This window comes from Neodiprion pinetum, chromosome 1 (assembly GCF_021155775.2).
Source record: "Neodiprion pinetum isolate iyNeoPine1 chromosome 1, iyNeoPine1.2, whole genome shotgun sequence".
NCBI classification, from domain to species: Eukaryota; Metazoa; Arthropoda; class Insecta; order Hymenoptera; family Diprionidae; genus Neodiprion; species Neodiprion pinetum.
In genome coordinates this window covers 9,901,707-9,927,583 of record NC_060232.1, presented here as the reverse complement: position 1 = coordinate 9,927,583, position 25,877 = coordinate 9,901,707, and the positions used below count along the sequence as shown (strand labels likewise).

The 25,877-nt window shown below is 39.2% G+C and overlaps 2 protein-coding genes across 4 annotated transcripts in view; both read right to left on the bottom strand.

Moving 5' to 3' along the window:
• Positions 1 to 25,877, bottom strand: part of LOC138190342 (CCR4-NOT transcription complex subunit 6) — a 319,292-nt gene that overhangs the window by 259,462 nt on the left and 33,953 nt on the right. The window lies entirely within an intron of this gene.
• On the bottom strand, positions 11,689 to 15,677 carry LOC124224950 (uncharacterized). 2 transcript variants are annotated; one of them, XM_046637259.1, is made up of 4 exons: positions 14,882 to 15,005; positions 13,608 to 14,436; positions 12,679 to 13,069; positions 11,689 to 12,609 (listed from the first exon to the last, which is right to left on the bottom strand). In XM_046637259.1, exons 2-4 carry the CDS (start codon positions 14,433 to 14,435, stop codon positions 12,305 to 12,307), a joined length of 1,524 nt encoding a protein of 507 aa, XP_046493215.1. In that variant the 5' UTR covers position 14,436; positions 14,882 to 15,005; the 3' UTR covers positions 11,689 to 12,304. The 2 variants fall into 2 exon arrangements, with proteins under 2 accessions (XP_046493215.1, XP_046493213.1); XM_046637257.2 differs by having other exon boundaries at positions 13,608 to 15,677.

Below are 25,877 nucleotides of genomic sequence, written 5' to 3'. Positions count from 1 at the left end.
TGCTGGTCTAGTTAAAAACGTATTTCGAGCAACTAGAAATCTGTATTGAATCGAAATATCATTCGGGTTCAAGTCTGAAACGTTTCAAGTATCAAGTGAAATTGATTTTCGCAAATTTAATTAGGGCAAAAATCCATGATTGCAATAAAAATATCAGCTTGTAAAACGATTCAATTTTTTCACGTTGCATTATTTAATTTAATTTTAATTTTCTCATCCATGTTTTGCAAATTTTCTACAAGCAGAGCAGCGAGCTAACTCACTAGCCCAGAAGCAGAACTGCAGCTTCTGCAGTATACTGATCTCTCGAGTCTTTCCGCTCGGATTTAATTACCTGACTCGGTACAGGGCGGAAAGATTAAGTACAGCGGTATTATTACTCCATAAACAGTATACACACTGCTACGCCAGGTTGACTGCATCCTTTGGCGCAGTGAACGCAGCCGAGCGCAGGATAAAACGAGCGTGACGGTGAATGCCTACACCGAGGTGTTGTAGAATAGTTCTACTTACTCTACTTACCGGGCAACCTTTCCCAAGCGTCGCTAATTCTTGGTTCAAATGAGACGCCGGACTTACCTGTAACAGAAAAAGGAAATCATAAAAAAATAAGAACAAATGAACCTAGAGAATCAAGTTTAATGATACCGAAGAAAATTGTTTCCGTTGGATTTTATCATCTCCTATTCCTCCGGATTTAGTCGATTTGTATCCAGCGGATACTCAGCGTCATCGGAGTGACCCAAAATGGTTTTTGCAAGTGAGATCGCATCTAGACTGGAGTCAAACTAGATGTCTCATTTTTGTACCGTTTAAAGAAAAAAAAATGAAAGCGATCAGAATCACCTTTGCGATTATTTTATTGCGAAATATTTCAATGCAACCAAGAAAATGAGAAAAATATATTTAGCAGATGGAAAATAATTACTCATTAGGTCTAATGTCAGTTTTTCAATCACCGCGCGACCGCATATGATGCAATATTCTAGTTAACAACATTCACTTGTTTCAACCATCAAACTACAACTCCGACCTACCGCTCGTTCTGATATCTAGCAGCATAGATATAAGTCTTGTAGCATCGAGGAGCTTCGCCTACTTGCGAAAAGTGAGAAAATAAGTTTTTCTGTCAAACACGCGATTGCAATATTATTCTCTGCTCGCTGATGAGTTGAATAATGCGGTTTAGCAGCCAGGCGTAAAACTGTTGGCAGAATGACAACGTATTCGAAGTATAATTGTTCCTATTTCGCAACTCTTTCAAACGCGTACGACGTTCACAGCCAGCGTATTTCCAAGGATGATCATTCTCCAGGGAATGTAAGAACTCCGAAGCGACACGATCGAGCGTCGCGAGGCTGTTGGTGAAGAGAAATGAAAAAGACGGGACCGAGACTGGCGAGACATTAAGAGAAACTCGCGAGTGTTAATTAGCGAGGACAATGCACCGCGAATAAATTAAGCTACGCCTGAGAAATGTCCCCCGCAGGTGCATGATCCTTTGGAAAAGGAAAACAACGGAATACTTATGCGGCCGACCTCGGAGGTTACGTGAAATAATTCGTGCGCGTGTATGGGACATTCTTTGATAAATTTACCCGTTCTTCGATTTCTTTCACGAATTACGTAACGCGTTATAAGCCAATTCGCGAATTAAAGACACGCGGAAATCTCTGCAATTTTGTTTGATAATCTCAGATTATAGATATTTCGATCAGAAAATGTTTCCTTTTCGTACTTTCGCACAGTGCAGTTAAAATATGAAAAAATTGGCTGAATGTGAAAGTAGAAAAACTGGACTTGCTTCGAAATACTCTCAAAGCAGCGCATAAATTTTATTGTAGAAACGTGATTGAATCTTGGCTCAACTTTTCTTTTCTCAAAACTTGAAAGATTCGAGGCCATTGTGAAATTTGGTACGAGTTCAGATCATATCAAAAACGAATGAATGTTGCAAAAGTTTGTACATAAGCACATGTAATTAGAGAAAAATGTTTTGATTGCAGATTTAATTATTCATATTTATTTATTTCAATGTATTTTTCTGAATCAGCTGGATCTTCGACTAAGTGCGACAGAGAGACGACTTTTCGTGGGATCAAAAAATTTTCAGCAACATTTACGTGAATGCCACACGTAACAATAATGATATATCGTAACTCAAATTACATTAAAATACATTTTGAGAAAAAAAAAAATAAATAAATAAATGAAACGAAAAAAGAAGGCAACCGTTACGTGAAAAAAAAAGTCTGACTTATCGCAAGATTTATGCTAATAAACTGCGTTTGGAGAAAAAGAAATTGGAGATAGTGCGGATCGGATATCCGTTAAGTTTGCACGGAACGCATCATATAAAAGCGAAGGAATTCGAGAAGCAATGAAAAAATTTGCAATGCGGCGGACGCGCGTCGAGGCGTACGTGGCCAGTTTTCGGAATTTGATCCGGGTGCAACCAGCTTTTGGTGACGAGATCAGACGTGTGGTGAGCACTAGGTATCGCGAATCGACGCGACGGTTTGCAAACTCAGACAGTCTCGTCTTCTTCAAACACGAACCGCCTCGCCGTTACACCCTTCCTGGCTTCACGGGGGCGAGAAGTAAAGCAGAGAAGAAATTCCCGCCGATTCTAGAGGCGTTGAAAAATGAAAAAGTGCTAACCTCGTCTCCCACTCGGAAGAAAAAGTAAGAGAGAGAGAAAGAGAGAGAAGTTTATTGATCATAGACTAAGGAAATTAACAGAGTGGGGATCCATGATAGTACAAGCAGTTTACAATAATACAAACAGCTTGGCCAAAACCATCGGATGTCCATGATTTCATGTGGAAAGGATGGAAAATAAAGAAAAACATAACAGTGATCACAGAAATAAGAACGAGAGTGAAAAAAGACAATGATAATCAGAAAACGTAGTACAATTAAAATGTTTCAGGATCTATAAAAGTGTTGAAAGAGTAAAGACAATGAAAAATAAACAGATGAATAAAAGTATGTAAATATGTACATTATTACAGTGATGTTGAGAAGACAGAGAGAAAAGTATTTTACATTTCTCAATTTTTCAGGGTCACGTTCCCAGCGTTAAAACAACAACAAAAAATTACCCAAAATAAAAAGCACTACGCGATGCTACGGTGTCTTTAATATTGCATGGAAATATTTTATCTCGCTGTACAGCCGAGTACCTAATTGAAAAGTCAAAATTTGGGTACCGCAGTGACTTTCTTCCACAAAATTATTTTCGTTTTTTTTTTTTTTTTTTTTTTTCCGTACACAAATATCGCTTGCTTTTTACTACTACGTAAAAGACTAATTGTCTGTGAATCGGCGCTTTCATATTTGATATCGGCAAAAGAAAAAATCTACCTTTAAACAGAATTTACATACATCACTTTTACGCACCGTCACTGTAATCAAGTGTAATCAGATTTTTCAATTTTCCATGAAACGACTGTTAGAATAGAATCAAAAGCTAATGTTATAACATGATTAAATTTTTCCTGAAAATCTGTCAAATAAATGTCTCAACCGTTGCTGTGGACAATGAACTTGACCGTTTTATAAGTAAAATAAAAAAGTTCAAACTTACGGAAATATCTTCTCTGTTGTCCACCAATAAAGAAGATTTGCATAAAGGAAGAGACATCAAGGACAAAAAGTAAAGAGTATCGTTAGAGATGGTCATAACTTGATCCGTGACATATCCTAGACCATGTACGCAGAGAGAATCGTACAACTTTGAACTGCAGATAAGCGGAAAGGGAGCATGTGCAGCATGGGAGAGAAGGAGCGAAAGGATAAGGAGAAGTACCAACCTAGCGTATGACCAAGTTATTTATGTCTTCCGAGATACGTACGCAGGAATGAAAGGACCGAGGAGCGTGTTCGGTTTGCAAATACCGGAATGTTTCGTGCATCCTTGAGGGTAATATACGCGATGCGCAATGCCAACTACCGTCAGACGACTGACCCTTCCAAATCCAAGTCGGGACTCGCTGGTATCGATTCTACATTCTTTTGCTGTTCGGCTCCTGACCCATACCAGAAAACTCATTCTCGCAATCAGCGAGGATGTTTATTTCAAGCTCATTAAATATTTGACCAGGTACTATAGCGGACGAACTATTAAAACAGCAACGTTTGAAAATCGGAGATTTTTCGAGGCTACAAATCAACAAGGCACTTCACTTTGAAACTGATTTTTCTTTTCAATTATTTCTTTTTTTTTTAGTCGTTTCAAAAGCGTGACTGTAAAACTACCATTCCTTAGCGTTGCGAGATTCATTAGGACTAAAACATGATTTCTCACAGATCAATTGATGTGTACACTAAAGAGAAAAATATGGCAGATGCATGATTGTGTGGAACCTCAGTCGTCATTTATGATTCGATTTACTCAAATATGATAATTATCTCACGTTTAACTGCTCAACTTACCCTTAAATAAAGGTTGAGGACAAGCTTCACCACATTTTTTTTAGTTCAATGCATCACATTTTAAACTTCTGCAAGCTTGTGAAAAAGACGAACGATGTATAATGAAAAATCAATCTAGAAGAGGGTACCAATTCCATATTCGTTTTGTTGCGAGTGATGCCTTACAAGAAATTCACGAAAGCGTCGATGAAGTATATTCTGGCTGAACAATCTTGTTCCAGATTCTTTCTATTATGGCCTGAAAAAGTGAAAACACTTTTTTTTTACGTTTTTAATAGGCTCGCCGTTATAGTATACGATAGCGAAATTAACAAAGGTGTTGCGAAATCTATCCTTTATCGGACAGCCAGAAGCACATATCTACTTTAAGGCCTCAAAATTTCAAATCACCTCCACAATAAGCAAGACTATTATTCTCGTAAATCTAGTTTAAAGTTTCACAACGTGTTTATTTTTGTCACAGAAGTTAGGATGAAAAGCTCGCTGATACGTGTCTAGATCAAATCGTTGGCTATGCGCAAGATGAGTTGACGATGAAACTTAATTTTCGATGTAATTTCAACTCGAGAAACGTATTCGGAAAAGTTATCGCGCACCGTTGCTTCTTATTCGTTCAAGCGCCGCTGAGTTCATGGATGGTTAAATATTTCCCCATTAATATAATTACTCTCAAAACTCCCGAGATGAAAATGGTCGCGATATACGGCATATATATCCTCATCACAGTCTGCCGCAGATAGTGACAGAGCAAAAACCTGTCTCGCCAAGATAGATACGACATTTTATCGGAAACAGAGCAGGTATATATATACCAACGATTTAGTCTTGATCTGAAGATGAATGCTGAACAACTGCAGTCACAAAACTGCAGGGCAACTTAATTAATGTCGGAGTAAGTGATCGCGGCAAAGCAATGATTAATCACGTAAAAACTTGACGCTACTGTACTCATCGGTTACACCCAGATGTGTACCGTGATTCAATCAACATCGAGCACCATCTGCGAAGCGTTCATTTCCACTTCTGTAACCTCGAAACACCAGAAGTATTGCATGACTGACAAAAGCTTAGCAAAACAGTACAGAATGTAGCCCTTCGCTCAATGTTTAAACTTGCTCTTTCCCGACACATTCACCTTCCATATTTCATCTACGCGTATATGAAAAGTCGCGATGCTGCGGGGCAGATTTGCAGGTTTGTAGGATAACGCTTCGATCCCATTCGGAACAGTGCCGCAGCTGATCAGGATGTGTCGATTTTCGTAGGCGGATCAAGAATGAAGTCGCTACTTCTTTGGAACGAGTATATCCATAATGGCACGTTATCCAGATATCTGGCTTGCTCTCATTTTCACGTTAGGTTTCCCTCTCGTCCACCACAATTGTTGGTAACCTGACTCAGCGAACCCTTGACAGAATTTAGGAGGTAAATCTGGTACACGAGATACCCTCTCGGTCTCCGACTTATGTCGGTCAACGAAATTCGTATGGCGGCTCTTTTGGTACTCTTTTGAATTCGGACATTCCCTTGACTCGACTTCCTCCAATTTGATTTTACCTTGCACAGGATGATGACTTCGGAGGTAGGTTACACAACTCTTGAGCCACGTGGTTGTTAACGAGAGAACAGAGAACTCGGTCGCGGCAATTAGGATGGAGGCAAAGATAATTACATCGAGCTTTGCGATATGAAGACTTGAAAAGTGAAACACTTGTGTACAAGACGTGGATGATAAACACCAAACGGGCCCTACAAGTAGTCGGGCACACGATGCCTGCACGTACAGTAATTCCTGATTTCGAGCATCATGCAACGGAGTTCAGTTGACGTTAGACGCATTTTATCCAGATCTAAAACTATAGAACTATAAAAATGAAAACGATATTACGTAAGACGAAACAGTTCTCAGCCGAAATGCTTTATTTTCTATAAAGTATATTACATTTTATTAGTCAGCAAATAAATGTAATGATGTTTCCTAATAATGGGTTTAGGTTTTTACGATCTACTGACCACGAACGCCATTTCGCCAGTCTTCGACTATTAAGATACACCAATTCTGATAATCGGGTTACTCACGCGATATAAATCTAGCAAAACCCAGCGACTTCTTGTTGCGTTAGAGAAGTAATATCAGCTTTACGAAAGAGGATTAATTATAAGAAACAGGCTCACAGAACGGGGGCAAAGGTAAGGCTATGGAATAAGTCTAGGAAGTAATTTCTGAATCGAATTGTATAACAGGTAACGCATAAATTTGATCTAAAGATAAAGAAAGAGGGAGATAGGTTAAGAGAGAAGGAACAACAACGGAAAGCGACAAAAACAAAAAAAAAAAAATAATGAACAAATGCGCACAGTAAGATCCAAAATAAAAATCGTCGCAGCTGAAGAAAATATGGAAACCTAGTGAAAAGCGCAAGAAAAAGAAAAGGAACGAACGTAGCAGAGCTCGTTTCCTTTTGTCTGGCACAGTTGCGTTGTTAGAAAGATGAAACGTAGGTTACTTCAAGATCCGCTGGATCTTCAATTCAACCAACGACAAACGGAGTTATATAACTTACACAAGTAGAAAAGGGTATAGCACAGAGGGGGGTAGAGCTCTTATAGAAATTGCACCCGCTAGATGCAAATAGGTCCCAGGTGAAAAGTTTATATCCTGGTTAGAAATGATATGGTTTTTCAAAAACGAAGAGATCAACAAAACGTATAAAGGATGGAGCAAAGAACCCGTGAATTTCTTAAATTCTGAAAAAAACTACCCTCCGGATCCAGACAGTTTGTGGCCCATGTACCAAGTAGCAAATAACAATTTTTCAATGTGCCTAAATTTCCTATAAAAAGTGATTCGGATGTACGATGTACCAGATTAAAAGCAACTGTTACAGTTTTCTGCAGAACGTAGCGGGTCGAGTAGTTTCTCTCACCATTGAACAGACCATGCACTAGACTTTGAAGGTTCGGAATGGCTGTTTCAAAATTCTGATCGCTGAACAACGGGAGTTAATTTGTACTAGGTATATGTCTCCGACAATAAGAAATAGGAGTTGCAGCCGAGTAAAGTCCGCCAGTCTTTCGAGTCCATCGATTTGAAGAGGCGACTGATGATTCAACCCAATTTTCGTCGAAACAGGGAATGTCGAATGCAGAACAAACAAGAGGTCGCCGTTCATACGCAGGGACGTGGAACCCGTACGGATATACATATATGATGATACTAACAGGCGGAGCTACAAGTAGATGCACTTTGTGTACACATGCATTACTAGGCAGGGATACGCCTCTGGCATACAAGTACAAATATCGTCGCTGACAATGAGATGATTTATGTACACTCTGCAACTGTGTCCCGTATACAGTTACGCTTTCGTCCCCGAACTATGCCGCATGCGATGTGCACGGAAAGATAAAATCATACGTACCGACTTTAAATCTTTCTTTCCACATATTTATGCTCTTTGGTATAGAGACAGTCGTGACTGTAGATTGAACAAGCATGGTCTAATCTAGAAATGACTTACACGTTGAAGCATATTAAATTTTCACAAACACTCGTTACTTCATCATTTCAATGCATGTGACTCTTAAACAAGTGACTATGTGGAAATGATGGGGTACTGATCGACTGATCGATAACAAAATTTCGGGTAACAGTAACAACAGAGATGACAAATGGTTCGTATGTTCGATAAAAAGCAGGGTTTCAGAGTTTGGACGACCTAATAGTAAGGATGCGGAAGGCTGAGATGAAACTAGCCAGCTGGTGCGGTAAAGACTGGGAAAAAATAATGCGGAAAAGTGCAGGCTCGCCCCTGAGTCGAGGCTAAGGGTTGCGTCGCACCATAAACGCATGCCGGATGTGTCGAGGTTTTCGGTTGGCAGATGGAGGCCTGGATACTTTGGAAAAAGGAAACTTTACGTTACAGTAAAGACATTGTGTAGAAAAAGAAAATGGCATTTCAATAATTTTCGTCGTGATCGTTGGCTTATTGGTGGCAAATGGCCGCCACAGATTATAGTAATTTTTAAACAACTAGTATTTAAAGTGAAAATTCAACAAGATATCTTCGGTACGGTAGACAGAAAAAAGATTTCATGTGTTTACTAATAATGTGGAAAGTGAGCGAACGACCCTGTTTCCAATCCGGTGGCGTAGATTCCTCGGTCAATTTTTGTCCGATCGATTCGAAATTTTCACACAATTTTGAAACTTGTTTATCGATTCGAAATTATGGCTAGATTTTTAAATCTCAATCTCAAAACTTTGAAAAAAAAATTTTTTAACAATTTTTGTAAAGTAACTTTTCTGTTCATAATCGCATAACATTTGAGCAACGAGCTTGTACCCGAATAGGTATTTTTGAGTCTAAGAATTTTTTCTTTCTTTTACAAGTTGGACAGTGATGTCAAGAGATGCGCTACCGCGTCTTCTTAAGAAAAAAAAAAAACTCCTAAAAATAGATATGATTTCAGACGGTCCAGCCCCCCTCCACGCCTTATAATAACGTTACTTTCCGATCATAACCTGATCAGAAAACAACTAGACTTTGACGGAACAGATATTCTAGGACTTCTAATAAAATATTCTACAAATATTAGAAAGGATAAAGAAATATGAGAAATAAATGTGAAATATTCAATTCAGTGATACGATTCTTTGCAAGTAGAACCGTATTTGGCACGGAATCGCACAGAAGTTTGTAATACACATTCTCGAGAAATTCTGTTATCCGTATAGTTCGTCCCGACGAAAGGCAGAGATGCAACCTACACTCGAAACAGAATTACCAGGCGGCAAACCACGGTAGAAGCTAAAAAAATCCCTAGGCGTGACTCGAGCTAAAATTCCAGCGAAAAGTATTTGGCAGAATGGAGTGTAGGACGGTACGTGCAATCCAACGTCACGTGCGCATCACGAGTAGGTAACAATGAATGAAAAGCCATCACGTATCCGCCTTGAATTCCGATTTACTATGTATGGGAGCGTGTGTAACGAGGATCAGGCAGATTGAAGGTAAGAAGATGCGAATCGAGCGAATACATTGAAATCCTTGCGTCTACATTGACGATGATCAAACCCCGGGGAGCCATTTACACCGATGTCTACAAATCTGGAAATATTCGCGAATGTGCTTGCGGATAAGGGAAGATGAGAGATGAAAATCGAAGAGACGAAAAAACCACCTCGATCTCTTCTATCTTGCGTAACGGTTGGGGATTGCGCCAAGCCAATCCTACGCGAACGCATCTCGGTTCCGATATCTTCAAGCGTATACCGAATATTACCATATCGATACGAATGGGACGACGAAGGGGGAATACGGTTGCGGGTTTGGGGGGGGGGGGGCAGGGAAACTGAGAAAGATGAGCGACGCGGTTTACGTAGGCGGCGTCACTTCTCAACAATCGTAATGTAAAGGCCAAGCCTCGGATGTCGAACGTGAAATAGCACCTGTGAACATCCGAACAAACAAACAAGTAGCGGATCAAATTTGTAGAAATGACGCAATTACGACCGAGTGCATAATTATTCGTAATATTTACAACATTCTCCCGGAATTTAAAAAATTCACCTTCCAACTCCACCCAGTCGTTTGCCAATATACGAAACAGAAAAATGAAGTACAATTGGAACGAATAACATCAGATCTCTAATTAGGTATTTTACAGTCGTCACCAGCGATAGCAAACTTTGAAAAATACAGTAAAGCACTAATGACTCCCAAATGGCGGGATATTGGAATTTATTATTCTGTGAAGGTGTAGTTTTCTTTTTTTCTTCAAACATTCGAAATATTTCCAACAGGTTGATGATTCCACCTCAGACATCGACAACTATATTTCAGGGTCTGACACAGGAGCGCTGAAACGTTTTTAGAACTACGGATGACAGGTTTGAAAAACTCCTTAATGACGAACGACATTGGGAACTGCTTGTGAGTAATAAACAATTTTGATAATCAATAAATATTATACGTCAAAGAGAAATGAAAGGATTTTTTCAACATACTGTAATTTAAAATCAGAAAGTGAAAAGCTACGAATTTTACATTCAGGGTCGGTTATTCACTCGTGGCTTGTTATAATACATCCATGTATGTGTGTGTGTATAAATATGAAGAGTTCAAACATTACCAAGCAACCCGTCTCAAGTAGCAATTCGAGCGCGTGTCTAATGTGTCCAGCCATGTTTACGACATGCTATAAAATGCAAGCGAATCACTCATCAGACTTGAAACTCCATACCTTTTTTATTCCCATACCTACTTCAAGTGTGTACAACACGTTTTTTCCATATAATAACAGCTTGATCGTAAAAATCGCATAACCAACACTTTAGCCACAGGGTTTTTATGCTTATGTTGAAAAGGTGTTACCGATTGGCAAATACGCGAATGACGTCGTCGAGCAAGCTCTTGCTACTATCGTTTCGTTGTTTCGTGTTCCGCCAGTTGGTGTACAATTTTTTTTTTTTTTATTTTTTTATTTTTTTTTTTATGCCTTGGTAAAGGACAGTCAACGAGTTATTCGATTATACTACCGTTTTTATTTCCACAGCTGCGGATCAAGCTAACAAAGTAGGCTTGTGACTAACGGACAGTGCAATTTACTCTGTCCGGTCGAATCTGTAGCATTTACTCAGAAGCACAAGTCGTATACCCCAGATTTATTCAATACTCCTCGTCTTTTTCTGGGAAAACGGCAAGTCTATGCTAAACACCAGTGAATTTAGCTAACAGCGCGTGGAAAATGGCCGCCTCGATCAGAAGGCCAGATCGAGTGATGTTCTACGAACCAAGGAGTCACGAATTCAAGAACCCCTGAGAGAGAAGTAATCCTCTTTCGAAGGACAAATTTCGTAAGCTACATAGCGAAATGTATCAAATTTTATGTGTGGAGCGAATAAAGTGACCAAGTTTTACTCGTGTAAAACACAAGAGCATACGAAATCACCAAGTGTAGCAGGAGAAAAGATGGAACGAACCGAAGGTATACCCAAGCTGAAAGTGGGCAAGGATCGGATATCAATTTGCATAATCCAAGTGGTAATCATCACTGCGTGCATTTGCGGATAGAAACTGCATTATTCTATCATCTTTGCGGTTACCCACAAAATATACAAATCCAAAGAATTATTCGCTGAGAAACAGTTGGAACTCTTGGTCCATCCTTCCGCACTAAACGTCATGGCTTATCAAGAGAGACCAGATGTAAAAGCCACTGCGAGCGAGGGGCTTACCACTCTCATAATGACTGTCCCAAGTATGACACCATTGCATATGTATTTCACATATTACATAGTTATTACACTGGTATTACATGTATGGCATAGGGATTACAATAGTATTGCATGTATTGCATAAGTATCCCATAAGTATTGCACGTATTCCACAGATAGTGCACAAGTATTACATACGTATTGCATATGTATTACACATAGTATTACATGAATTACATGACCATTGCATGACTATTGCATACTAATTATACAACTATTACAAGACTATTACATGACTATTATATATTTATATAGATACACATTATATTACTGTAAGATGAGTATTTCTCAGTATACCTATTAACAATGGTTTTTGTCTCACTGTCATTAATTGCATCCCTGAAGTCTTGCTTGAATTACATTAAATAGTTTATTGCAACTATTTTTTTATAACCTCTTTTACCCTCTAAATTTCATAATAAAATTTGCAAATCAACCTTTAAATATAGTAAAGAATAATTCAACGCAACCATAATTTATATATTATAATAATATTCTCTGTATATTTATGCTAATAGTACTCTGGAGAGGTTAACGATACATAATTATATATATTTTTTAGCAATTGAGACGATCTTCAATTAACTTTTAAATCACAGCGTACTCTAACAAATCAGAATCACTGAATACATGATGACGTCTTCGGTCAATTTTCGGGTTGCTCAGAATTAGCTTTATTTGATCTCCTGTTACATAACTTGTATCGTCCACATCTGGAAAAACGAATATGGAGCTCGACGAATTCGTCACTTTTCGCATGAATTTGACTTCATAATCTTCCTCGCAATCTCTGTCTCTTGATTGGATACTTTTAACAACGCCGATGTAGTATTTTTTGGTTTTTTTGGTGAGAAATTCGATCAGCACAAAATTTCCGATATTTGCATCTTTACCTGAAAATTCAAAACGTTGTAACCAGACGTGCAATGATTTCAAATGAAATTTTTTCACAGCAGTATTACCTTGGAGTGAAGTTGTAGGAATAATCTCGAGGATTAGTTTCAAAACTAAATCCGAATAAAAAATATGCCCATCAACTATCTGTGGTGTTGGTAAAGTTCGCATATATCCAGAAATGCATTTGTAATCATGTGACCCCACTGGTGCCGGACGGAGACTAGAACTTATTAATCTATACCAGGTACATAGTACGCCAATACTTTCATTATTGACGTCAGCGCTTAATCTGGAGTATTCTCTTTGTGGGTCTGTTTTTCCAGTTAGATAGACGAATCCAAGAACAAGGCCTACTCTGTATTTCGTTTCTGCCTCAGTGTCTTCTCTAAAAAGCATCCATGTCCCTATACTTATTTCCGGATTCTCTTCGACAGTATTTGATCTAGTAGCTGATTCCTAGAAAAACAATAACATTATACGGAGAACCAAGAAGTTGAAAATTAACACTTTTTGTAGTCATCACAACGACAGGATGTGCCAATGATGGAATCTAAAAAATTTATGAGGTTGAAGTTCGTAACGTTAACGTAACGACACATTATTTGAAAAAAAACTATGTTTTTCAACTTCGTAATTGCTTTACAGAGGCTGTAGTTCTGATGTGGGTTGACTTTGCTTGATTCAAGCCACTATTTATTGATTACTGCATTTCTAAAAAATTCTAAAGTTGCAAAATGGCGATTTTCTTCAAATTGTATCGTCTCGTTAACGTTACGAACTTCAACCTCCTAAAAATTTAGAATCTCAACCAATTGCCGCATAAATTATACAACTCTATTCGTTGGGGTTATACATTTACCATAGAATAATGCTGCATTATATTTTTTTTCTAGGTGTAGGTAGGACATTTTCCGCAGTATTTTAATGAGTCTGGGTCATAAGGAAAGATATTCATTACTTATTTAGGAAGAGTTAATATCAAGCTAATAAGTACCTTCTTGGACAAATGCGGCAGTTCGATTTCTCGTACTCTCTGAAGTCTGTCGCTACTTAAACGGTGCTTGGTTTTATTAAGCAGCCAACAAATGGACGATTTTCTAACGACGTATTCGGCTTGCGACGAATCACGCACGACTGCAAATGGACTCGTTTCATTTAGTTGAACTGTTTGGGTGGAGTAATTTTTGAGTTCCAAAGTTCCTGTTACAGACTGCAACGTAATCATATCATGTTCAAGTTCTGCAGATATAGTGTCTTCATTTGCGCTCTCCGTTTCCTCGCTGATTTCTTCGCTGTCAGATTCGTCGTCTGAGTCTAGTTGAATAGACTTTGCAGAAAAAGGCAGTGTACATAAGATATTGTTGAAAAATATACCAAGGTTCCCGAGATCTTCAATAGCTCGACATTTCGCGTCTTCAACGGTTTTCTGTATTTCTTGATTAGAAGGTAGTGGATATGTGTTGACATTGATTACACTTTTTCTCTCCCTAAATCTTGGAAATATAATATTTTCTGACTCTTCGATGATGATTTCATTTTGTACTTGAATTCTATTGAGACGATGAATGATGTCCATCATGCTGCAGTTGACAATAGTCGAGTACGTGGATGACATTGAACGGACTTGTCGGAAAAAGCTTTCACATGGTTGACTACTATATAAAGATGGCAGGAAGAGTTCTGGTTGGTCCGAATCTCTCAGGCGTATGATGACGTCAATAAGCGTATGAGCATTTATTTCAATGCATGTGTAACAGTTGGAAGTTATAAAATTTTTGCCCAAAGTGTAACTGTCATTTGCCGAAATCCATGCACGCCACATCCTTAAACAAAACACAGAATACCAGATGCTAAATATTCTTTCCAACGGCGTTAATTCAGAATCGATGTATGAAACTACGGTGTTATGTAGTATTTTCAAATACTGACATGTTCCTTCGCTGCCAGGTACTGTATCATTGAGTAATTTTCTGACATTTTCTTGACATATTTTTTGAACAGAAGGGAAATTCATTTTATCCTTTGGGTCCAAGTCAGAATAAGTTATCTGGTGTTTGTCTTTAGATTGTGACTGTATCAATAGTTTCAGGTGACTAACAGTCGCTATATTGTTTCCCATCGGCAGAACAATTGAGTTTTTGATGAAGCGATTTCTTAGCTTTGTACCAATGTGTACAGTATCCTGGCAAACAAAGTACTCACTGCAAAATTCACTGTTGAACCATGTCCAATTTTCTTTACCAAAGAGTAAATCAAGATTCGAAATACCTATTTGGCTTTCAATCCTCATCGCTTTTAACAATCTTGGATCACCATCCGAAGAAAATCCTAATACTCTTATTCCGAATTGCTGACATTGTTCGTAAATAAATTGGAATCTGTTAAGCACGTGTTCGGCTGTGAATTTATTGTCGGTTCCAAATATGCACAGACAAAATGACGCCGCATTTTTTTGTAAAGGCTGTGCCATAATTGTGTACGCCAAAGAAGCAATTGGAATATTTTGCATCGTTTCTTCCATTACTTTTGGTGACGTTGCCATGAAAGATTTGCACTTAGGCATTCCATTTTTATCTGTTGGTAATACCAACCCAATTAATTGGTTAGTTTTTGGGTCATATTGCACGGTGCCAGTAATACGCGTCGCATCTTCGCTTACCCATATGACTAGAGGCAGGTCGGCCTTGATTAAGTAATTTTTCAATTCCTGCAATCGAAGCTGCCCTTCAATGATGTCTGGTCCGTTTTCTAACAAATACCGACTGACAGATGAGGGGGATGGTAGAGGCAAGTTCGCGCATAACGTTTCGTACGACAATCTTCCACCAATCATGAAAATATACGATGCAAACTTTTTCACTGTGCAATCGTATCTGTTCCCGCAAGATTCGGCCTGACTTTGTTTGTCAGAAATTCTCATCAATTTTCGTACTAACAAGTTACTTTTACTGTTTTCATTGACTGTTGGACAAGACTTCGTTAATTTTTTCGATGCCGATTGTGCTAATAAATTTTTCACGCAATCCTTTAATTCTGCATTATATTTCAACAGCAATTCCATTTCGTTCAATGTTGGAAAATAATATGGAATCGTTCTCTCTGTAGTAATACTCTTCACTCTTTGTCGGTAGGATTTGTCACTTCTAGTTCTTAGATCTTTTTTAATTTTTTTTTCACAGTCGGAACTTTTTGTATCTATAGTCTTAGTATTTTTGGTATTACTAGTCAATGGGGTTGATAGAATTTTCTCGGAACAAAGAACCCCTTTTACATTATTCCGAGGTTGAATTCCCCCTGTAACTCATCATTTGTACTTTCAACTATCACAGCTTGTGATCTAACATCCGATTCATCATTTGGCTTGTCACGTGCAGATACTTCGAGTTCTTCATCGCTTTCAATTCGATTTTTCGACCGTTTAGTAGGTTTCGCTTCCGTTTCGTCATCACTCTCAATTTCTCTAGTAATATGCCTTTTTCCCCTGCTTTTTTCAATTTTAATAATATCCCTTCTTATTTCAACGGGTGTGACTAATTTCACGTCTTCGATAATTCTTGGTAAATTTTGGCCGAGCTTCTGGTTCTTGTTTGCGATACTGTCGCTCAAACTAGCATTTGTATTCCAGTTATCATTGTCATTGGTGCCTTTATCGAATACATCCGTAATAAGTGGTTGAACCTCGGGTTGAACCTTTTTACAACTAGAAGTAAAAGCTGTAGTGTTAGCGACGACGTTTTTGAGAACATTTGCTGTATTTTTTTCCGCCTGACCCGATTTTGTATCAATTTTATTGCTATTGTTATGCTTGCGAGGAAATAAATTTTCCTTCGAATTTTCCACAGGGTTCAAAGTCAAATGTTTTTCCTTTACGTGCTTCATAAAATTTTGACATACCCAACGAGTTTTCCTCGGTACTGATTTCCCGTATTCGGCTTTATGCGCGGTAATTTTAGTTTTACACAGGCAACACGATATTTTCCCCGAATAGGTAATTTCTTCGTCAACGTCTTCTTTGACAGATACCTCTATATACCGATTTTTAGGGCTTTCTAAATAATCTTTGAAGGTTTCTTCACCATCTGGTTGCTTAGAAAACCAATTTTTAATGAGCATGTATAATTGATCTTCTTCACTCAATAAGTCCTGTGATTTTCGTGACTGTGGATCTGATTTTTTTCCCGATACAGCTTTTAGCGTTTCCTTGGTTTCTTTTTTTGCTTTGATGTTAGTTAATTTTTCATTAATATCCTGTTCGGCCGTAGCAAAATGGTTCAACCCCTTTTCTATAATATACTTCTGAATTTCGAAGAGGCAAAACCTATGTCCTCGTAGTATGCGGAATTGTTCAGGTGTATTACTGTAGATACCGAAGAAGTCTGATTTTGTGTAACCATCTTCGCCTAACAATCCCAGCATGTCAGTTTGGGCAAATTTCTCCATTTCTAGAAAGGCTTCGCTTGAAAGGTTTTTCAGAGCGGCCGCTGAATCGAAACCCAGACAGGTGAGGAGATGCTTCAGGTACAACGGTGGATCAACTCCAAGTTCCTTCCTAATTACGACCCAAAACTTTTGTTCTTTAACATTTCCAGCGATGGTCTTCGCCATACTCTCCTTTTCTGCCTTGCTCGCTGATTCCTCCATGCCTAACTCCAAGCTAGTTTTAGATCAAACATCACAGTTACCTGCTGACATTGTGAATGTCAACTAGAGTGATTGATTCCAAAATATAGTACAATTTGTGACACTTCTGGAATGAACAATGAGTAAGGAACCAGGACAAACTGATAGAGATCTGATTTCTTAGAACTTTCAACGAAATCGTATGTTTTCATGAAGTCAATTGAAAAACGCATAATTATTGAATCTATTTGGAATTTAATTGAAATAATTGATAGTGTGTCACAATTTTTGAGCACTTGTAGATGATTCTGTCCTGCACTATGCGACAGTTAGGATTTTTCTTTTATTTTTCATTTCATAAATTGGTAGGTGGTAAAAAAATTAGGTCATATTCTTTCTTTTCTCTTGGATTGACGCAAACTTAGAAGCAATACAACGGATCGGAAATTACAACAATATCACGTCACCCATGCTAAGGTATATTTACTTATATTTATATAACAAAAACCGCTGAAATTCAATTGCCTGTAACTTTTGTACAGGTCAGCAAGAAATAATTGAATATTTGCCAGATCTAAGCGACAGATTAAATTAAGTACGTACCTTTCCGTCATTCACGTGTTGTAGCCGGCAGACTCACACAATCAAGTCGAGAAATAACGGTCCATAGGTTATACAAACAGTTGCCAATACGAATTTCAAGGTTATGTCACGAATCCGGTAAACACTGTAAAGCGCATGCGCTTGGTACTGCGCGCGCAGGTATTACATGACTATTACATGCTGTATTACACAGGTATTTCATGGTATTTCATGACTATTGCAACCACCATTACATAATATTACACGACTATTACATGGTATTTGCATGATATTGCATGACTATTACAGGGTATTACATAACTATCGCACAGTATTACACGGCGTTACACTACTATTGCATGATATTACACGAATATTTCATGGTATTGTACTGAGATTACATACCATTGCATGGACATTACATTTGCAGCTGTCCCAACTATTACATGAGTGATAAACCCCTCGACTGCGAGACGAATAGAGAGCGGTAATGAATGCGTCGAATCATTTCGGTCGAAAACGGAATGACCTAAATACACTGGCAAGTCTGTCCATCCACGATAGGTTGGAAAGGATGCGACAAGGTCACTTAATATTTTTGTGGGCCCGTTCCTTCCGAGCGAGGAACTCCTTACCAATATTTCGGTACCTTCGAGTGAAGCCGCGTCAGCGAAACGTTCCTCCCTGATGTCTCCGCCCTTTCCGGGTGCTAGGCTATTCAGGAACCGGGCTTAGAGGCGGCTTGCGTTGTATTATGTAAGCGAGTATCAGCTTTTCCCTCCTTCGAGCGTGCAGTTGGAAAGGAACAGACTCAAGCTTCGAAGCAACGGATTTCAGGCTCTCTGACTCGTAACTTTGACCTGTTCTTTGTGACGAGTAATTGATTTATTCCGGGAGCATGGCAGAGATCAATCGCGGCTCTGTCAAGGATCCGACGATATTTGACGCGATATTTGGTTGCCAAGTCGATGAAGGTTGAGTCAAGCGGATCGAAAGAGGAAAAAGATACCGAATGGCGGAGAAGAAGCTGTGTGAAACTCTTGACACGGATAAACTATGCAGATGGAATTACTTTCTAATTCACGACTGACTCCTCCGAGACGAGTTACTGACGGAATTAGCTCCTCACTATGGATCTCGCCCCCCCTCTTCATTTCTCAGTGAAAACTGTGACACGATGTTATAACGGTAATGCGTTGCGCTCCATATATCAATTTACAGCCTCGATACCAAAGCAAAGATCGGCTGAGAAGGGCGGGTGAAAAACTGCCCTGCAACGCGATCTGGCGATCCGGTGATCGGGATCGAAGCCACCGGAACCCCGGAATTGGGTCAAGTGCGGCTAGGAGATGATCTTGGGGACCTTTTTGACTCGGGTATGATTCGCTGACCCCCAATGGTTAGCGAAACAACAACCGTGAAAGGACTAAAGAAAGGCAAAGACTCGGGTCATTCCGCTAAGTATCGTGTGCGATGATTGATGGATGTTAACAGTGGATACGACGATCAACTCGTAGATACAATCCCCACCAATATACGTAACGTATTGCTGATGCAGTAATCACGTATCTTTTCATCTATCAATGATTTTACTTTACATGTAGGTATGTGTTTATGTTGAAGTTGCACGAGAGACCTTTCTAGATTTCAAAATATGACGCTTACAAATGATGTCTATAATTTCTTATATCTCACAAGTTCGGATGTACAGGTGTAACCATCGGCTATATGTTCTGATCAAGCTATCGACTTTCCCTGAAACAGCACGTTCTGGAGTAAAAACGATCGGATCACTATTCTTCTGAATTCAATTACCTTGAGCGTGAAATTATTGGGGTTATGACCGTTGTTCCGCAACTATAGTCTACCGACTGTGCCAATGCAGTAAGTAAATTGATTGGGATATCTTGAAATTTTATAAGAAATTACTCAGAAGAAAGTCTTCTTGAAGCCAGAAAAAATAGCGAGTTTGTGTGTACGGAGTAAATGTTTCTCCAATATTGAGACTGAAAAATTTTGTTGAATTATTTTGTACGTATTTCGGTGATGAAAATTCTTCGATGAAATATAACGCAGACAACGTAACGTTCTCAGAAAATAAAAAAGAATTGGAAAATTAAATAAGTGGATTTTGCAACTTTGAAATAATATTCCAAATAGTATTTTTTTTTTTTTTTTAACTCACCTTGAATTTAGACCAACCAATTAGAAAAATGAGAAATTAAATTTACGAACATGTTCAAATATTTAGTCATGTTATCGTAGATTTATGTTTCGTTTCAGAAATTCGTCATTGAAAAAATTATCATAAATCATAGAAAAATTAATCAGACATCTCACTTTGGATCAGAATTTAATATATTCGTCTTTCCGTCTAGTTTCTTTTTGTCCTATCATCAAGATGAAGATAATGGCGTATTCTTGACATCTTGAATAAATTTGATGTAGCTTTGAATTATTTTAAATATTTTTTTTATTTTGGTCCAAAATTGTTCGAGTGAAAACCACCATTTTATATGTTTCGATTGATATTTTTTAGGACAATCCGTTTATCAGAAAAAGACCATTTGCATGTCGTACGGCCGTAATTTTTCTTCTTCTTCTCAAACAGGTGAATCGAAAGCGACAAGTACGAAAAAAGAACCGTTTTGTGATATAGTTTTACGTTGGAAAAAATCTCAATAGCAAATGACTGATCAAAATTTGTTTGCCTCTAGCAAGAATCACCCTCGCATGTATATAATATTCGTAATAAACCGTGAAACTATGTGTCTCGAGTGTGTCGGAGCCACAAATATTTGGACGATGGTAAATGATGCAAAATTCCACCACGGAATGAATATGTTGGCTATGCTTGGAATACATGTAATATCGTCGAGGGGGTGGAGTTCCCCCGGGATTTGCGAGTTAGGGTCGGGTACCAGCGGGCTACAAACTGCGGCATCCCCTTTCGCATGGCGTGGCGTTTGACGCCACTATCACCGACTGGCACAGCGCATGGCAGCGCAAAGGTGAAGGAGGCCAAACAAGCCCCCCTGGTTTCCAGCGACACAGGCACATGGTCGAACAATCCAGAAATCCCGGCGTCCGGGCGCGATAGTTTTTTTTTTTAGAGCATTAGGCATCGGTCAGCTGACTATTTCCCAAAGGCCATAATTTCATAGCCGATTTAATTGGAGAACCAACCGACGTCTGCAGAATCAGCGGCTTAGAGGTACACGGTGTAAGCCCCTCGACAAAACGCTTTGTGGGCAAACTTGAGAGACGCCGTTCAACCGCTGACATCGCGCGCTTTTACAATCGAGTCCTTGTGTAGGTTAAGGGTTAGGACCTGTCATTCGAGCTCTTCGAGACTTCCGAAGCCCTTTGGCGTTCTCAAGTTTCAGATGAACGTTCGCAGCCCGTCTGGCACAGCCTGGCAAACTTTGGTACATCCAGCGCAAAAAGAAGGACCAAGTGTTCGTGCGCACATCGAGGATAGAGCTTTTTCACAATATTGAAAGCCTCGGAGTAAAAATCCGACTCAGAAGCACGAAGCATACATTGTCATGATACGGTGAGAATTGAGCGGAATTTAATCAAGTTTGTTTTACCATTTATACAACCACGTTGAGTGTTTTCTTGAGCCATTCCGTTTGATGCTAAAGGTTGTATGACGATAGAAGAGGAAAAGAAAAGTAAAATATAATCACATTTAAAAGTACTTAACGAGGAAAAAGCGAGAGACTGAAGGAAAGCCAACGAGTAAGTGATGACCGAAGAAAGTGTCCGTAAAGCTTGGTGAAATTAAGTTTGTGCTCAAATGGAATAATTAGCTCGGTCCTGCGTAGGAAACCGGAGCTGGAAGTGCGGATGACAAAGTGTGGCAAAAGATCGAGCCGAAAGGGCGACTTCCGCACTCTGTACTCTTGGAAGGAGAGGATATTACATCGCTAGGTTCGAGGAAAAGTCTCTCACCTCCGAGACGCGCTACCCAATCTCAATATTTCATTCGTCAACGAAGAGTAGGCACGTTTAATTTCCCCGCCTACGTAGCAGTTAAAACTGATTAATCCACGAGCCCGGCCGTGGCTGAAGCCTGATAATTCGGTAAGCATTCGCTGAGCGCAGCGAATCGATGCTGCTAATGATCTTAAAATATTAATGGACGCGGGGTCAACAACGCGTTTTCCGAGGGTAAATCATGAGGGGTGAGAGCCGCCATCCGAAAATTGGCGAAAGTTTGAAACGCTCAAAAAGGAACTACCCACTTTGCTCATTACCGCCCAGCCTCTCCCGAAGTAAGTGAAAACTTTTGGAGATCATGTGAAAAGTTTGCCTTCCAACAAGTAAGTCCCGCATCTCCGAAGGGGCGGCCTTTTATCCGGCGCGAGTCGCTCGACTCTACATAGCCTAGGTACAGGGTTACAAGTATAACTAGGTACGCGCATGCGCAGAGGCTCCTTGCCTCGTTTCACGTTTTTTGCCATTTTCCTCCTCGATTACAAGCTCGCAGATGCAAACCGCCCCGGGAGAAAAGACAACATAGTTTCCATCTCAGCGTTCTATCGTCTATCTTGAAAATAGGATAGTTAGATGTTCCTCGGAGGAGTCCGATGAAACTTGACAGGGTGAACGCTCTTCGGGGTCCCGGTGATGCACGGCAATTGTCCTGCAGGCGGGATAAGTTTACGGCGTCGCGTCGATCGGGAACTTCTCCAAGTACCGAATCGTCGGCGAATCAGATTCGCGCAACGCTCGGTTTGTGAGCGATCACCGGTCCTGCTTCCGTTAGTTTCATGCGTTTGTCGACACGCGAGGTAGCCGTGATTTTTATATCCGATAAGCCGGGAGCCGATCGGCAATGAGATCAGTGTCCCGGCGTTCCTGATTTCCTCCCTCACGACAAGGAGGGTGGCTCTACGTGACCCGCGGTACAGAGTGGCTTTTATCTCCTTTGTGCTTTTAGTAATTTCATTCACGAGCCAGAAGTTGTTTGCGTATCTCCTGATTGAGGCTGCCGCTGTCGCTTCGCTTCTTATCTGCATTCAGCCCCGCCCCCCCCCTTCAGACTGGAAGAAATTTAAATAAGAAAAGATCGAAAAAAACGGATCAGCAAAATGTTTGTTGTACGGGTTAGTCACGAAGCGAATCTATTCAAAGAATCCTTTCGCATTTTCTGCAAGATGGGTAATTTAAATTTACTGTTCTGGATCGTTATAATGTCTATGATATCTTCGTGAAATTAACGTTATCTAGTTTAATTGCGAGTTCGTAATTTGTGTCATCTTCGCCTTATCACATCGCACTTTTTTTAAACCATACGAAGCACAAAATATTGAAACACCGGTCTCGCAATGATCATAAAATGAAGAAGCAGTTCAAACGTCGGATGATACGCCGTGGGTCAGAGTCACGTATAAGCAGTCGATTACTACGCGAATGAGTTCTCACCTAGGTGAAAGTACATATTGAAAGTCAACACTTGTTCGCTTATTAATTTACACCGAATAACGACAGAGTGCAAAAATTTCCCCGAGAAGAGGTAACTCGATATAAAAATTGGATTATAAAGTTGGCACTATTGAAGAAAACGGAGAAGAATGTTGCGAGGGACAGGTGAATGACCTCCAGCAAGATAAGGACGTTGCTGCAGAGGTCGGAAATGCCACAGATTTGTTTGTTTTTTCCCTTTTTTCATCAACTTTATTTCCAACGTACCCACTCGAGTAATTTCTACCGAAAGATAAAAAGTGGTGCTGCGCTTCTCGACGGACAAAAACATATTTCAAACTATGCCGCGAAAATAACTTGTTCGTATCTTTCAGGATAGTAAATAATTGAGATGAAAGATGTGAATTTTGTTTTTAATACTTTCGTTTTCAGTTAAATTACGATAAAAATTAATATTCAGTCGTTAATAATCGTCAGATACGCTTGCGCAAACGTAGCTAATTCAACAATCGATATTAAGATATCGATGTCATTGAATCAATTCGAATTTTGAACAGCTTAACGAAATATCCCACAATCGACGACTGTAAAGGACTATCTATCTATAAGATGAGATGTTTGATCCGGGAATTGCCGGCGTAAACAGAGGAAGTGCTGACCGAGATAGTTAACCGTAAGCACCTTTCTATAGTTTATTATCGCCTCCCATCTATCTGTGAAAGTTATAATCGCACTCCGAGCGCGGCCTCGGCAGACGAAAGGTCGGGGTCTGAAAGTTCACGATCATAACTTCAACTTCTTTCCATCGCTTGATTTGCTCGGTGTAAAATATGAACGTAGTTATATAGTGTATAAAAACATGCAAAAGAAAACAGAGCCGTAGGCTGTTGCGGATTTGGGGTTTTGTATGGAGTGTTTAAAATACGAATTTTCAAAGTCTCTACAGGCAGTAGAGACATTTAGTATTATTACTTTCTAAATAACACGCTAGTGAAACTGAGAAGGTTCGATAATTCAGCGAAGAAATTATGACTGTAAAATTTATACAAAGTTGAAATAAATTATTTTATTTATAGGTTAGGTACTGAAACGACGCGTACTTGAAGACGTGCAACGGAGAGAGGGAGACATATTTATGTACCTTATATCCGAAGTTTTGATCAATCGAACTTGATCGAAAACTCGAATTGTCACTGAGACCGGGGTTTGAATAATTAATGTTCGTTGTGTAATTGAAATCTGACGAGTTTGAAACGATGAACTTCAACCCGGTGATCTATTCATTTATGAATCGAACTCAACCGAAAGCGAGAAATGATAATATAGAACAAAATTCAGTTAATCTGACTGTTGAAGGGTGAAAGATAAGTAAATTGAAGTTTAAAAAAATCATATATTCAAAATTGCTACTCGAGCAATAAATGTGAAACTAATTTCTTGCCACCCGTAAAACTTGGGTGGTTGCGGTATAACTGAGTTTTTTCTCGATCAACTTATTACAAAAACACTACGAACTTCAATCTTATGATCAAGGAACTTTCCGTGCCGCAAGAGAGCACGAGAAATCGATAAACTTATGAAATTACAAATCGATGCAGTCAAGACTAATCGAACCGTCCGGCTTTCGACTGGAACTGCAAAACAATTTCTCGACCAGCTTACATCTTCGTCTTATTTGTCAAAGGAATCAAGATAACGACGATTAATGGAGAGAAATTCAAGACAACCAAGAGGTAAAAACTTCGTACAGATATGCACAAGTATACATTCACAGTCAGTTGCCACGTTTAAACTTATCACCGTTCGTGTCTGCTACTCTTCAAATAAATTGTTTGATGTGAATAACAACCCTTTAGCTGCTTTATATAATGTAAAGTAGGTATATGAACTAGAGCTTATACGTGGAACCGAGCTATTCGGATATTTAGATATCTAAATTACTCGGATTCGTCAGTTATGAAACTTCAAATCCGTACATTTCGAGTAAACGAATGGTTCGAGTATCCCGGTAATTCGGATATCCCCATAGACTGAATATCCGGATAGTTATTATATCCAAAGCAATTTGTAGAAAACTAGCAAATAAATTACTTTCGCACCGCAAGTTAAGAAATTTCAGAAAAAAATTGTGTATTTATGCGACAAAGTTTCATAAGATTGTAAGTCAACTGTCGAATTCACACGGAATGTATGGAAATTCCACTTTGCTGTACAGAAATTGTAATCTTGCTCCATTTCTGCGTATAAAATCTGTAGTGAATTGGCAAAAATTGTCAAGAATATGTACACATTAGTAGTTATATCTAACGCGTAGCTGTGATACTTGTAGTACAACTATCTCAACACAAACCGTATTCCCTATATTGTTCGCGTAGTTCAAGTATCCAATTCAAGTGCTCGAACTATCCGGATAATCCGAATACCCGAAGAAAAAGTGGTAGCTCTAGTGTGAACGTCGACGAGTCTTAGGCGGGTGAAAAAATGTCACGCGATTGAATGAAAACCACGAAAATCCAAGATTCTGATGTATCGGTTTGCTCGGTGAGCAGTTATATTTTATTTTCCAATAAAAATGCCAGGTCGAATATTCTTGTTAGCCACTCGGGCCACGTGTTCAAATATCTACTCG

What these genes read in the sequence shown, in the direction of transcription:
- LOC124224950 (XM_046637257.2), bottom strand. Translation starts at nt 15,674, where the DNA reads ATGGAATTGCTGTTGAAATATAATGCAGAATTAAAGGATTGCGTGAAA. An exon ending in TGCCGCATTTGTCCAAGAAG is followed by an intron (nt 13,070 to 13,607) that starts GTACTTATTAGC and finishes TTGTTTTTCTAG; the next exon opens with GAATCAGCTACTAGATCAAA. An exon ending in TCCTACAACTTCACTCCAAG is followed by an intron (nt 12,610 to 12,678) that starts GTAATACTGCTG and finishes TTGAATTTTCAG; the next exon opens with GTAAAGATGCAAATATCGGA.